Source organism: Mobula birostris, chromosome 3, assembly GCF_030028105.1.
Source record: "Mobula birostris isolate sMobBir1 chromosome 3, sMobBir1.hap1, whole genome shotgun sequence".
In the NCBI taxonomy this organism is placed as follows: domain Eukaryota; kingdom Metazoa; phylum Chordata; class Chondrichthyes; order Myliobatiformes; family Myliobatidae; genus Mobula; species Mobula birostris.
Genome location: NC_092372.1, coordinates 105,378,926 through 105,394,353, shown reverse-complemented (window position 1 = coordinate 105,394,353; position 15,428 = coordinate 105,378,926). Strand labels below are relative to the sequence as shown.

At 43.6% G+C, this 15,428-nt stretch overlaps 1 protein-coding gene across 1 annotated transcript in view; it reads left to right on the top strand.

Annotated features, from left to right (window-relative positions):
- The window catches only part of LOC140195211 (inactive ubiquitin carboxyl-terminal hydrolase 53-like), a 142,728-nt gene that overhangs the window by 88,083 nt on the left and 39,217 nt on the right, over positions 1–15,428 (top strand). The window contains exon 13 of the mRNA XM_072253157.1: positions 10,979–11,046. Within this exon, the coding sequence (XP_072109258.1) occupies positions 10,979–11,046 (68 nt within the window). The remainder of the gene's footprint in view (positions 1–10,978; positions 11,047–15,428) is intronic.

Genomic DNA, 15,428 nt, shown 5'->3' with positions numbered 1-15,428 from the left:
ACCTGTTTAGTACTTCACTCACAGGCTCTGGTGCCAAGCATAAATTCGCTTCCTTATCCTTGCATGGTTCTACCTTCTTCCTAAATACCCTCTTATTTTTAATCTAAGTGTGAAATACTTTCAGATTCTCTTTAATTCTACATGCTGTTCCTGAACTCCATTCAGCTAATATTCAAATAACTCCCATGTGTAAGGTGTGGACTTCCTTGATGTGCGATGAGTATGCTTCCAATGGTGAGGGGGTCTAGGACCAGAGGGCAAGGCCTCAGAATACAAGGTTGTCCCTGTAGTACAGAGATGAGGAATTTCTGAACAGCGAGTGATGAAATTGGGATTCATTGCTGCAGACAGCTGTGGTGGCCAAGTCATGGGTATACTTAAAGTGGAAATTGACAGATTCTTAATTAAGGCATCAGAGGTTACATTATGACGACAGGAGAATGGGGCTGAGAGGAAAAATAAAATCACTCACGATCGAGTAGCAGAGCAGACTGGGTGGACCGAATGGCTTAAGTCTGCTCCATTCAGAGTTGAAGTGAGTGAAGCTACCCACGCTGGTTCAAGAGTCCGATGGTTGAAGGGGGGTAATAACTGTTCCTGAACATGGTAGTGTGGCACCCAAGACTCCTGTACCACCTTCCTGATTGCAGCAGTGAGAAGAGAGCATGGCCTGGCCTGGATTGCAGGGTCTTTAATGATGAATGCTGCTTTCTTGTGGCAGCACTTCTTGTAAATGTGCTGAATCATTGCCCATGATGGGCTGGGTTCTATCCACAACTGTTTTGTAAAATTTTCCCTTGTTGGGCATTGGTGTTTCTATATCATTAGGAAATGAATCTCAGGGTAGTATATGGTGACATATATGTACTTTGATAATAAATTTACTTTGAACTTTGAAACAGGCCATGAAGCAAACAGTCAGGATACTGTCCACTGTACATCATATCAAATCTGCCCAAACTTCTAAGAAAGTAGAGGCATTACTGTGTCTTTATAATGGCACTTTGGTGCTGGTGCCAGGACAAATCCTCTGATGTGATAACACTAAGGAATTTGAAATTACTGATTCTCTCCAACGCTGCCGATTGCAGATCTCCTGAATAATCCATGGCTTCTGATTGGGAAAGACTGAATGATTTTGTGGGGTACACTCGTCCATGAGTGTCTTTATAAAGTCCATGATAACCATGGCATATTGATTCAGATCCTTGAGTCCTTGAAGATCACCCTGTCTACTGGCTCGAAGCAATACCATAGCCACTCCTGTATCTCCCGTGACCACCTCTTTGTTGCCCTTGTCTCTGGTGCCCTGCTTTTTAGCCATGGCCTACATGCAGGTAGGAGGAGTTGTGATTACTATTCCCAAAGCCCCATATGTGCCAAACCCTTAGTCTTGCTACCTCCTGTTTTCATTCACTGGTATTACTGTTCCAAGGCTCCTATCTTCAATATTTTTGATCACCATTATGCAGATACTCAACTGATCTGCCCACAAAAATACTGTGGCTGCTATAATCACTAGGTATCCTATGAGGAGCTGACACAATGAATAAGTTTTATTTTTGGGTAAATGGGCCTCCAGTAACACTGGAAGAAGTTCAAGACTATATAGGACACCACAGCTTGGTTGAATTGCATCCCTCCACCACTCTAAAAGTTCATTCCTTGCATTACTTGTGTAGGTTGTAGTGCATGCTACAAAATGTGCTGTTGTGACTTGCCTAGGCTACCTAGCACAGTTCGCAAGTCTGCAACCAAGGGTTTCATGAGAAGTATTTGAACAGCGCCACCTGCTGGTGTACCTCCAATTGAATGAGGAGTGGACCAATATCCCAGCAGGCAAATTGCAAACTGGCTGAGTTGGAACTTCGAAGACATCATCAAATCTATCTGGGGTTATCTGGATGATTCTGCTCCTATATTTTATGGTGTTCTGGATTCTACTTAAGGGCAAAAGAATATTTAGTAAGTAGGAAGCTTTTAAAAGGATCCCATCAAGAGTTCGGAGGCAGCATTTTTCCATTCAGGAAAAGGGTAGACATACCAAGATCAACAAAACCTGGCTGATGAAAGATGTCAAGCATCTAGTCAGGGAAAAGAAGGAAACATGTAATACTTTTAGGCATAAACATGAGAAGTTCTGCAGATGCTGGAAATCCAAGGCAACACACACACAAAAAGCTGGGGGAACTCAGCAGGTCAGGCAGCATCTATGGAAAAGAGTAAACAAAGGATGTTTTGGGACAAGACACTTTTTTCAGCATCCAGATGAAGGGTCTTGGCCTGAAATGTCAACTTCATCAGTCAGGGCATCAAGTTTAGGAGTTGGGAGATTCTGTTGCATTATAAGTCATTTGCAAGGTTACACTTAATGTTTTAAAGTTTTGTGTACAATTTGGTCACCGTATTATAGGAAAGACATAGTCAAGCTGGAGAGGATACAGAAGAGATTTACAAGGATGCTGCTTGGATTGGAGCCTAAATTATGAGGAGAGATTGGCCACCGTAGACCTTTATTCCTTAGAGCATATGAAAATGTGAAGTGACCTCAAGGGGTCTGGATAAGGTGGATTCTTTTCGCCAGCGCTGGTGTGTCCAAAGCTAGAGAGCACAAATACAAGATAAGAGGAGAGATTTAAAGACTTACAACTTTACATAGAGGTAGTGAGTACCTGGAACGAACAGCCAGAGGAAGTAGTCAAGGCCAGTACAATTGCAACATTGAAGAGGCTTTGGATAGGTACATGGAGGGGAGGGGCTTGGGGCTTGTGGTCAGCATGGACCAGTTGGGCTGAAGAGCCTGTTTCCATGATTCAAGAACTTCTGTAAACTGATGATTTTAAAGTATAAGTTGTGAAAATGGGAGGGGGGGGGGTTGGATTAAAAAGCATAAAAACACTTAAACTAAATTAAATTGCTGAATTTTTCCCTGCTATCTTCCATTTGCTTTCTTAGTACAGTATATTTACAACAGCTTACTGAGATCCAGTAGATGGATTTTCTAGCCTAAAATGTGGGAAGTCACTGCTGTCCTGTTGGACTCTGTAATGACTCCACCAGTGCAACGTGTTCTGAAGCCATTGCTAAACTGAAGGCTATACTGCTGTCTTCACCCCGGAGTACAACCATGAGTAAATCTGCCAGATGGATCAGATTGATATTAGAATAACAAAAGTCTTGTATTTGTGTATATTTTCTGTGCGTAGCTCAGTTTCTTCTTGTATGTTGTTGCACAGTGTGTGCCAACCCTTTTCCCCTTGTGCATTCTTTTACCCATATTTATACTGTGACACTTCTCAATTTCTGTTGCTTGCTGAAGTGGTTTCAGTGCTACGTGGTAACTCAGTTACTATGTTTTTTTAACTAAACTATTTTAAGTTTAATATTTTTGCATTTGTATTGATCATTTCATCTTGCAGGATTTATTGCTTGCTATTTTTATGTTAATTGTATGCTCTTTGGCCCACAAAGCTGTGCTGAACATGTCCTTACCTTAGAAACTACCTAGGGTTACCCATAGCCCTCTATTTTTCTAAGCTCCATGTACCTGTCCAGGAGTCTCTTAAAAGACCTTATCGTATCCGCCTCCATCACTGTTGCTGGCAGCCCATTCCACGCACTCACCACTCTGCATAAAATTACTTGCCCCTGACATCTCCTCTGCACCTACTTCCAAGCACCTTAAAACTGTACCCTTTTGTGCTAGCCATTTCAGCCCTGGGGGAAAAGCCTCTGACTATCCACACGATCAATGTCTCTCATCTTATACATGTCTATCAGGTCACCTTTAGATTAGCTTTATTTGTCACATGTACATTGAAACACTGAAACATACAGTGATATGCATAATTTGCATCAGCAACCAACGGAGTATGAGAATGTGCTTAGGGTAGCCTGTAAGAGTTGCATATTTCCGACACCAACCTAGCCTGCCCAGAGCTCAGTAACTCTAAACCTGTATGTCTTTGGGATGTGGAAGGAAACCAGAGCACCTGCAGGAAACCCACAGGGAGAATGTACAAGCTCCTTACAGACAACGGTGAGAATTTAACCCCAATTGCTGGCATTGTACAGTGCCTGGGTCCAATTCAGTTTGCTTACCATCACAACAGGTCAACAGATGGCATTTCATTGGTTCTTCACTCAGTTCTGGAACACCTGGACAATGAAAGTACATGCATCAAGATACTCTTCATTGACTACAGCTCAGCATTCAAACTTATCGTTCCCTTGAAACTGATCTCTAAGCTCCAAGACTTTAGCCTAGGTACCTCTTTGTACAACTGGATCCTCCTCTTCCTGACTTGCAGACCCCAGTCAGTACAGGTTGCAACAACTTCTCTTCCACAATCACCATCAGCACAGGTGCACCACAAGATTGTGCTTAGTGTCCTGCTCTAGTCACTTATGACTGAGTGGTCGAGTGCCATATTTAAGTTTGATGATGATACCACTGTTGGCTGTATCAAAGGTGGTGACAAATTAGCATATAGGAGGGAGATAGAAAATCTAGTTGAGTGGTCTCACAGCAACAACACCCCATTCAACATCAGCAAGACCAAGGAGCTGATTATTGACTATAGGAAGAAGAAACCAGAAGTCCGTGAGCCAGTCCTCATTAGGGGATCAGAGGTAGAGAGAGAGGGTCAGTAACTTTAAATTTCTTGACATTATCACATCAGAGGACCTATCGTGGGTCCAGCACATCAGTGCCATCACAAAAAGGCATGACAACGCCTCTACTGTCTTGGAAGTTTGTGCAAATTTGGCTTATCATCGAAAACTTCTATAGATGCACAGTGGAGACTATCCTGACTGGTTGCATCACAGCCTGGTAAGGTAGCACCAATGCCCATGAACAGTGGTGGACACAGCCCAGTGTATTGCTTGTAAAGCCCTCCCCACCATTTAGTACATCATTAGCCAGGGTGTTTGAAGCTACAGGGGGAATGCAGGAGAATGAGATTGAGAAGGATAATAAGTCAACTATGACGTAATGATAGAGAGATTCACTGGGCCAAATACCCTAATTTTACTCCTATGTTTTATGTTCTAAATTCTCATCTACAAAGAACGTAGCCTCAAGAAAGCAGCATCTATCTTCAGGGACTCCTACCATTCATGCCATGCTCTCTTCTTGCTGTTGCCATCAGGAAGAAGGGTCAGGAATCTTGGATCCCACACCACCAGGTTCAGGAATAGTTATTACCCTTCAACTATCAGGCTCTTGAACCAGCATGGATAACTTCACTCACCTCAACTCTGAGTCAATAGTTCGGCCCAGTGAGTCTGCTCTGTTATTCAATCCTGGATGATTTTTATTTTCCCTCTCAACTCTTGCCTTCGCCATGTAACCTTTGATGCCCTTATTAATCAAGAGCCTGTCAACTTCCACTTTAAATATACCCATGGCGTGGCTTCCACAGCCGTCTGCGGCAATGAATTACACAGTTTCACCACTCTCTGTCCAGAAATCCCTCCTCATCTCTATACTAAAGGGGCAACCTTGTATTCTCGTCCTAGACCCTCCTACCATTGGAAGCATACTCACTGCACATTGAGCAAGTCCACACCTGACATGTAGGAGCTATTTGAGGATTAGCTGAATGGAATTCAGGAGCAGCATGTTGCAGTAAAAAGGAAGAACAGGGTCGGCAAAGTAAGGATTCCACAACCTATGCACTCACTTTTAAGAAGAACTATACAGCTCATATTCTCAGGATGGTTGACCGATTCATTGATTTAGATTAGATTAGATTATGAGAACACTCAGTCCTATATTTATTGTCATTTAGAAATGCACATATGCATTAAGAAATGATACAATGTTTCTCTGGAGTGATATCACTGAAAACAAGACAGATCAAAGACTAACACTGACAAAACCACATAATTATAACATATAGTTACAGCAGTGCAAAGCAATACCATAATTTGATAAAGAACAGACCATAGGCACAGTAAAAAAAAATAGGCTCGAAGTCCCGAGTCGATGGACTCCCGAGTCCTCGATAGCAGGCGGCAAAAGGGAGAAACTCCCTGCCATAAACCTCCAGGCACCGTCAACTTGCCGATACCTTAGAAGCAGCCGACCACAGCCAACACTGAGTCTATCCGTCTGAAAACTCCGAGCTTCCGAGCTTCCGAGCAGCCTCTCCGATACAGCCTCCCGAGCGCCTTCGACCTCTCCCTGGCCGCTGAAACACGCAAAGCCAAGGATTTCGAGGCCTTCAGCTCCAGAGATTCCGGTTACCACACAGTGCAGCGGTAGCGAAGCAGACATTTCAGAAGTTTTCCAGATGTTCCGCTGTGCACTCAAGTCTGTCTCCATTGTATTATTCCATTGTATTTCTCTGTTCTGTGAATGTCTGCAAGAAAGTGAATCTTAAGGTAGTATATGATAACATTTACATACTTAAAAAATAAATCTGCTGTGAACTTTATTCAAACTTTAGGGCACCACAGTAGTGTCGTGGTTAGCATGATCTTGTTACAGCTTGGGGCACACTGGAGTTCAGAGTTCAATTTCAGCGCCATCTGTAAGGAGTTTGTACGCTGGCCTCGTGAACTGTATAGGTTTTCTCCAGGTGCTTCAGTTACCTCCCACGTTCAAAAGATGTACCTGTTAGTAGGTTAATTGGTCATTGTAAATTGTCCTGTGATCAGGTTGGGGTTGCTGGGCAGGGTGGCTTGTGGGCCAGAAGGACCTGTTTCGGGCTGTATCTCTACATAAATAAATAAAACTTTGAGGCGGGGATCCATTCATTCTGAGTGGAGCTTGCAGATTCTCCATGTGATCACAGAGATTGCCTCCCCGTGCTTCCAGTTTCGTCCCACGTCCTGAGGCTTGTAGGTTGTCTGCAGTAAATTGCCTCTTGAGTGTGGCTGAGAATTTAGAATCCAGCCCACCAGCCTCCGGGTCCAACATGTAATTCTCCGTAACTTCCGCCATCTTCAACGGGATCCCACCACTAAGCACATCTTTCCCTCTTCAACCCTCCTCCCCCCGCTTTCCGCAAGGATCGCTCCCTACGCGACTCCCTTGTCCATTCGTCCTGCCCATCCCTCCCCATCGATCTCCCTGCTGGCACTTATCCTTGTAAGCGGAACAAGTGCTACACATGCCCGTACACTTCCTCCCTCACTACCATTCAGGGCCCCAGACAGTCCTTCTAGGTGAGGTGACACTTCACCTGCGAGTTGACTGGGGTGATATACTGTGTCCAGTGCTCCCGATGCGGTCTTATATATATTGGCGAGACGTGAAGCAGACTGAGAGATCGTTTCGCTGAACACCTACGCTCTGTCGGCCAGAGAAAGCAGGATCTCCCAGTGGCCACTGTTACGTAACCGGCAACAATGAATATCAATCGAGACAGGTTATATAAAAACAACCAAACATTTATTAAACATGGATAAACGATTAAAAAAAACAAATGAAAACTTTAACCGGAAGTTAACCGTTATGCAGCCATTCAACAAATCGTCACTCGACACTGGTTCTTAAAGCGTTAAATGCGAAAACAGTTCTTAAAGCGATAAAGTCAGATGTAGTTCTTAAAATGGTAAATTTGAAAGTCCAACAGATTTATATGTTCAATTGGGAGAGACTTCCCTGGAGAAGGATTTCTTCATAGATGCGACTTTCCTGCTGGTTCTGTCCAAAAAGGATTCAAGATGCAGGAAAAAAAAACAGTTCAAAACAACTGACCGTAAATTCTAGAGAGAGCAAACCGTTGCATGAACTCTTATCTCTTTTGGGAAGAGTTATCTTGATGCAGGTCACTACTCCTTCAGTGAAGACTCAATAAGTTTGATCCTTTGTTAAACTGCCAAATGATGCCAATTCCTCTCAATCCTTCTATCCTGTACTTCAATAAAGTCTTCACTCTCCCTTCTATTGCTGGAATAGGGTAAATCAGTACATCTAGCCAAAAATTTCCAGTCCAATGATATTGTATCTTGCAACAGAACGCAACACTCTGTTTTAAAAATGAAACTGTGTCACAAAAACAAACACGCAACAGAAACGGAGACGCAGCACATTCTACCTGGAAATCTACAAACTAAAAACTAACTGTGTCATCTGGGGTCTTCCCTTATATACCCATGGTGCACATGTCATCACATGATCTCACAGCAGTGGGAAAATTACATCAGGTGACCTCCAAAAGACCATTACGTCATTCTCACAAAAAAAATCACAGATCTCCTTGAGCATGTGACACCACACATTTTAATTCCAAGTCCCGTTCCCATTCTGATATGTCTATCCACGGCCTCCTGTACTGTAAAGATGAAGGCACACTCAGGTTGGAGGAACAACACCTTATATTCCGTCTGGGTAGCCTCCAACCTGATGACATGAACATTGACTTCTCAAACTTCTGCTAATGCCCCACCTCCCCCTGGTATCCCATCCATTATTTATTTGTTTATATACACACATTCTTTTTCTCTCTCTCCTTTTTCTTCCTCTGTCCCTCTCACTATACCCCTTGCCCATCCTCTGGGTTTCCACCCCTCCCTTTTTTCTTTCTCCCTAGGCCTCCTGTCCCATGATCCTCTCATATCCCTTTTGCCAATCAACTGCCCAGCTCTTGGTTCCATCCCTCCCCTCCTGTCTTCTCCTATCATTTTGGATCTCCCCCTCCTCCTCCCACTTTCAAATCTCTTACTAGCTCTTCTTTCAGTTAGTCCTGACAAAGGGTCTTGGCCCGAAACGTCAACTGTACCTCTTCCTAGAGATGCTGCCTGGCCTGCTGCGTTCACCAGCAACTTTCATGTGTGTTGCTAGAATCTGGAGTTATTTGTTGAGAATGTAGGCAGAATAAATTAGAAGTAGAGCATAGGAAAAGACTATTCTATTAACTTGTGTCTTAATAACTCTATCACACTTCTAGGCCAGTTTTGTCAGCCTAGTCTCTGGTCTGTCAACTTCCAATTGCTATATCAAATTTATTTGCTTGCTGTTGAAATTTTTGGCTTCCTGATACACTCATTAATGAGAAGAATTTTTAGCCTGATTGAAGATCGTCAACACTCTGCTATTAGAGGAAAGAAAGTGTGCTGAAAGAGTCATATTAACAAATTGTAATAAAGAATGATGGTAATTAATTGAGATGAAGATGCACCACAGAGAAAATATCACTGGAAGCCGATGCCCAGACAAGGAAAGATTGCTATCAGTGATAAGTTATAAAGGGGAAAGCAGGGGAGTTACAAAATGAATGTCTTTGATGGGTTAGAGACAACAGGAGGGTAGAATTTTGTTGTCTGGCCAATCTCTGGAAGCGATGTAAAGAAAATGATTGAAAACAAAAAGGAAAAGTATTTGAACTGGGAGATGCATTTACTGAAGACTTTAAAACAATGGATATTAAATCTGTTCAGTGGGTCAAGCAGCTGGGATTAGCAGGAAGGATGCTTGGGTTTGCATGGTGAGTTGGGTTGAAGGACCTGTTTCTATGCTGTATTACTATGACTCTACAATTTCTTTGAAGACAAAATAAAATCAGTTAACATTAGTTTCTGGCTGGTTCTGACCAGAAAGTTTGAAATGTAATATTAGTTCCAGAGAGCTGTAGTAGGTCTAATCAAAAAATGATGATCTGTTCTTGAAGTTGGAACGTGCAAAAACAAGTGAGCAAGAGAAGTAGCTTGACAGGCAACTGGAAGCTCAGGGTCCTAATTGTGCATTGAGCAGAGGTATTCCCCAAAACAGTCACATGATCCACTCTGCATTCTCCAGTTTAGAGGAATTCACACTGAGTCGCAAATGAACACCAAATTGGAACAAGTACCAGCACATTGCTGTTTCTGCAAGATCTTTTTGTCCTCTAAATCCTACTCTATATATTTGAATATTGCTTTTTTTCCACCAACTATACTACTAGGTATTCTCTTGTTTCTGCAATTTTTTTTATATTTTGACTTGAATTTTGCTTTTCTATATTAGTTTCACGATTACTCTTTTCCAAATTTCAATCTGTCATGGGTACATGCTATAGTTAACCATTGACAGTAGCTCTATTAAGTACTGTACGAATTAAATGTTGTCTTGATTTACACCTCATCTACACTGATTGCAAATATTCATAACTTATACCTCAAACGGGAGCGGGAGGAGGAGATGGCGGCGCGACGCAGCACGCGCAGCTCTCCGGTGAAATGATATCGTATCTGTTAAATAGGGGCCGAGACAATTCTGATTTGATGGAGACAGACGTGAGAAACACAGAGGAACATCTGGAGAAATTTCTGAAATGCCCGGTTCACTGCCGCTGCTACTGTGTGATCGAGAATCTCCGGAGGGAAGGCCCCAAAATCCCCGGCTTTGCCTGCTGCTGGCGACCGAGGCTGGGGTCGAAGCGTTCAGCAGAGATGGTGCTCGGTACTCTGTGTCGGAGGGCTGATCAGAGCTCGAAGTTTTTGAACGGCTCAGAGTCGGACTGTGGTTGGGCAGGGCAGAGAGAGTTTTTTTCCTTCTCCCGTCTGCTTGAGATGTGAGACTTTTGAGAGACTTTGAACTTTTTTGCTGTACCATGGCCTGTTCTTCATCAAGTTATGGTATTGTTGCACTGTTGTAATTATATGTTATAATTATGTGGTTTTTGTTAGTTTTTCAGTCTTGTTCTAGCCTGTGTTTCAGTGATATCACACCGGAGGAATATTGTACCATTTCTTAATGCATGCATTACTAAATGACAATAAAAGAGGACTGCGTGTCCTCATAATCTAAAACTGTACCTGCAAATCTAAATAAAAACTGTCAAGATACAAAAGTACTGTAGTCTGATTTTAAAAGATTCTCCTAATTAAAATATAAATGACATAGTCTATTAATTGTTTGAGTATATTATAAACCTGAGTGATACAAGGGATCAAATTAATTAAAATTGTATGTGGTGATTATTAAAATAAGATTGCCAATAATTTAATACATTTATACCTAAATTTTCATAATTGTATATTTTAGGTCTCAAGTCACCTTAATCAAAACTGATAGATTTCTTGATCAACCCAGCAGATTTTCAGATAATGAAGGTAAGATTTACTTACAATTAAAATTGTTACGCATGGTAATGTCAAAGAACTTGCAGGCATTTGTTCTTGTGAAATAATGTGTACTGGGTGGTAGAAAGTATTTTTTAAAAACCTAGTGAAGTAAGGCTAAAAGTAATTCTGTAAAGTGGCAGGTAAAATTTCATGTGCAATCAAGTCAATCAAGATTTGAATAGCTCAGACTCAGCAGAAAGCAGCTGATTGGGCAGTCGAGGTCAGGTGACCAAGCAGTTTGAAAAGCTCAAACAAATAAATAGAGGGGGTAGCTCAAGCGGAGCGGCCAGTGAGTGAGTGGGTCAGTGAAGGAGTGGAGCTTTGAGGTTTTGACTCGAGAGGCTTCAACGAGAAGAGGCGGAGGACGAGCTTGCTCCCAGTTAGGCTTTACAGTGCCTCCTGAGACGGTGATGTGGCAGTCTTGGGGGAGCTCCCCTCTCCCGCAGAGTCACATCTGCCAGAAGTGCATGCGGCTGGGCAATATGGAAGACCATGTAAGGAATCTGGAGCAGCAGCTGGATGACTTTCGACTCAAGGGAGCATGAGGCAGTCATAGATGAGAGCTACAGGGAGGTAGTCACACCTAGGCTGCCGGAAGCAGGTTGTTGAGTGACAGTCAGAGGGGGGGGAAAGCGAAGATGAACAGACAGGTAGTGCAGAGCACACCTGTAGTCATTCCCCTGAATAATAAGTGTACTGTCCTGGATACTGTTGGTGGGGATGACCGACCAGGGGTGAGCCACGGTGGTAGGGCTTCCAGCACTGAGTCTGACCCTGTGGTGGAGAAGGGTGGGACGGAGAAGAGGAGAGCCGTCGTCATTGGAGACTCTACAGTCAGGGGAGCAGACAGGAGATTTTGTGGACGTGAGAAGGACACCCGCATGGTTTATTGCCTCCTGCGTGCCAGGGTTCTGGATGTCTCTGACCGGGTGTATGACATCCTGGTACGAGAGGGAAAGCAACCAGAAGTCGTGATATATGTTGGTACCAACGACATAAGCAGGAAGAGAGATGAGGTCCTGAAGTGTGAGTTTTGGGAACTAGGCAGAAGGCTGAAGAACAGAACCTCAAGGATGGCATTCTCAGGATTGCTGCCAGTGCTACATGATAGTGATGGTAAAAATTGGAGGAGATGGCAGTTGAATGCGTGGCTGAGGAGTTGGTGCAGAGGGCAGGGTTTTAGATTTTTGTATCATTGGGATCTCTTCTGGGGAAGGTGGGACCTGTACAGATTGGATGAGTTGCACCTGAACTCAAGAGGGAGCAATATCCTTGCAGGTAGGTTTGCTAGCATGGTTCGGAAGGGTTTAAACTAATTTGCAAGGGGGATGGGACCCAGAGCGAAAGAGCAGAGGAAGAAGTGCATGTAGTAAAGCCAGATCTAACAGATAGAGAAGCTCTGAGGAAAGAGAAGCAGAATAAACGGTGTAAAGGTAGTAAGGTAGAAGGGCTGAAGTGCGTGTACTTCAATGCAAGAAGCATTAGGAACAAAGGTGATGAATTGAGAGCTTGGATACATACATGGAATTATGATGTAGTGGCCATTACAGAGACTTGGCTGGCACCAGGGCAGGAATGGATTCTCAATATTCCTGGATTTCAGTGCTTTAAAACGGATGGGGGGGGTAGGGTAGGAGGGGTGGCATTACTGGTCAGGGATACTATTACAGCTACAGAAAAGGTGGGTGATGTAGCAGGATCCTCTTTTGAGTCAGTATGGATGTATGTCAGGAACAGGAAGGGAGCAGTTACCCTGTTGGGAGTATTTTATAGGCCCCCTGGTAGCAGCAGGGATACTGAGGGGCAGATTGGGAGCCAGATTTTGGAAAGGTGCAAAAATAACTGGGTTGTTATCATGGGTGACTTTAACTTCCCTAATATTGATTGGCACCTGATTAGCTCCAAGGGTTTAGATGGGGCAGAGTTTGTTAAGTGTGTCCAGGATGGATTCCTGTCACAGTATGTTGACAGGCCGACTAGGGGGAATGCCATACTAGATCTAGTATTGAGTAACAAACCGGGTCAGGTCACAGATCTCTCAGTTGGGTAAGCATCTGGGGGACAGTGACCACCGCTCCCTGGCCTTTAACATTATCATGGAAAAGGATAGAATCAGAGAGGACAGGAAAATGTTCAATTAGGGAAGGGCAAATTATGAGGCTATGAGGCTAGAACTTGCGGGTGTGAATTGAGATGATGTTTTTGCAGCGAAATGTACTATGGACATGTGGTTGATGTTTAGGGATCTCTTGCAGGATGTGAGTGATAAATTTGTCCCGGTGAGGAAGATAAAGAATAGTAGGGTGAAGGAACTATGGGTGACAAGTAAGGTGGAAAATCTAGTCAGTTTGAAAAAGGCAGCATACATGAGGTTTAGGAAGCAAGGATTGGATGGGTCTATTGAGGAATATAAGGTAGAAAGAAAGGAGCATAAGGAAGGGGCTGAGGAGAGCAAGAAGGGGGCATGAGAAGGCCTTGGTGAGTAGGGTAAAGGAAAACCCCAAGGCATTCTTCAGTTATGTGAAGAAAAAAAGGATGACAGGAGTGGAGGTAGGACTGATTAGAGATAAAGGTGGGAAGATGTGCCTGGAGGCTGTGGAAGTGAGCGAGGTCCTTAATGAATACTTCACTTCGGTATTCACCAATGAGAGGTAACTTGATGACGGTGAGGACAATATGAGTGAGGTTGATTTCTGGAGCATGTTGATATTAAAAGAGAGGAGGTGTTGGAGTTGTTTAAATATATTAGGACGAATAAGACCCTGGGACCTGACGGAATATTCCCCAGGCTGCTCCACGAGGCGAGGGAAGAGATTGCTGAGCCTTTGGCTAGGATCCTTATGTCCTCATTGTCCATGGGAATGGTACCGGAGGATTGGAGGGAGGCGAATGTTGTCCCCTTGTTCAAAAAAGGTAGTAGAGATAGTCCGGGTAATTATAGACCAGTGAGCCTTAAGTCTGTGGTGGGAAAGCTGTTGGAAAAGATTCTTAGAGATCGGATCTCTGGGCATTTAGAGAATCATGGTCTGATCAGGGACAGTCAGCATGGCTTTGTGAAGGGCAGATAGTGTCTAACAAGCCTGGTAGAGTTCTTTGAGGAGGAGACTAGTCATATAGATGAGGGTAGTGCAGTGGATGTGATCTACATGGATTTTAGTAAGACATTTGACCAGGTTCCACACAGTAGGCTTATTCAGGAAGTCAGAAGGCATGGGATCTAGGGGAGATTGACCAGGTGGATTCAGAATTGGCTTGCCTGCAGAAAGCAGAGTGTGGTGGTGGAGGGAGTACATTCGGATTGGAGGGTTGTGACTAGTCGTGTCCCACAAGGATCGGTTCTGGGGCCTCTACTTTTTGTGATTTTTGTTAACGACCTGGATGTGGGGGTAGAAAGGTGGGTTGGCAAGTTTGCAGATGACACAAAGGTTGGTGGTGTTGTAGATAGTGTAGAGGAGTGTAGAGGATTGTCGATGATTGCAGAGAGACATTGATAGGATGCAGAAGTGGGCTGAGAAGTGGCAGATGGAGTTCAACCTGGAGAAATGTGAGGTGGTACACTTTGGAAGGACAAACTCCAAGGCAAAGTACAAGATAAATGGCAGAATACTTGGTAGTGTGGAGGAGCAGAGGGATCTGGGGGTACATGTCCACAGATCCCTGAAAGTTGCCTCACAAGGTAGATAGGGTAGTTAAGAAAGCTTATGGGGTGTTAGCTTTCATAAGTCGAGGGACAGAGTTTAAGAGTCGCAAGGTAATGATGCAGCTCTATAAAACTCTGGTTAGGCCACACTTGGAGTACAGGTTTCCCCCGCCATCCGAAGGTAGAGCGTTCCTATGAAACGGTTCGTAAGCCAAAATGTCGTAAAGTGAAGAAGCAATTACCATTTATTTATATGGGAAAATCTTGTGAGCGTTCGCAGACCCAAAAATAACCTACCAAATCATGACAAATAACACATAAAACCTAAAATAACAGTAACATACAGTAAAAGCAGGAATGATATTTTAAATACACAGCCTAAATAAAGTAGAAATACTTCTCTACAATGATTGCCTGCACAGATCTCCATAGTGAAAATCTCATGCAAGGGCTGTTGGCATTAACGCCCTCTCCAGTAACCTTTAAGCTATGAGGCTGCCAAATCTACCAAATAACACGTAAAAATACACAGCCTATATAAAGTAGAAATAATGTATGTACAGTGTAGTATCACTTACTGGAATCGGGAAGACAGCTTGCCAAGCAAACTGATGATCATGTGTTAGGCCGAGTCGTCGCAGGTTGGGTGGTGCAGTGGCCCCCACCCTCCGGGCCGCCGACCCGATACATTGCCGCGAAGAACGCAGCAGTAGCCAGGAGGCACACAGCA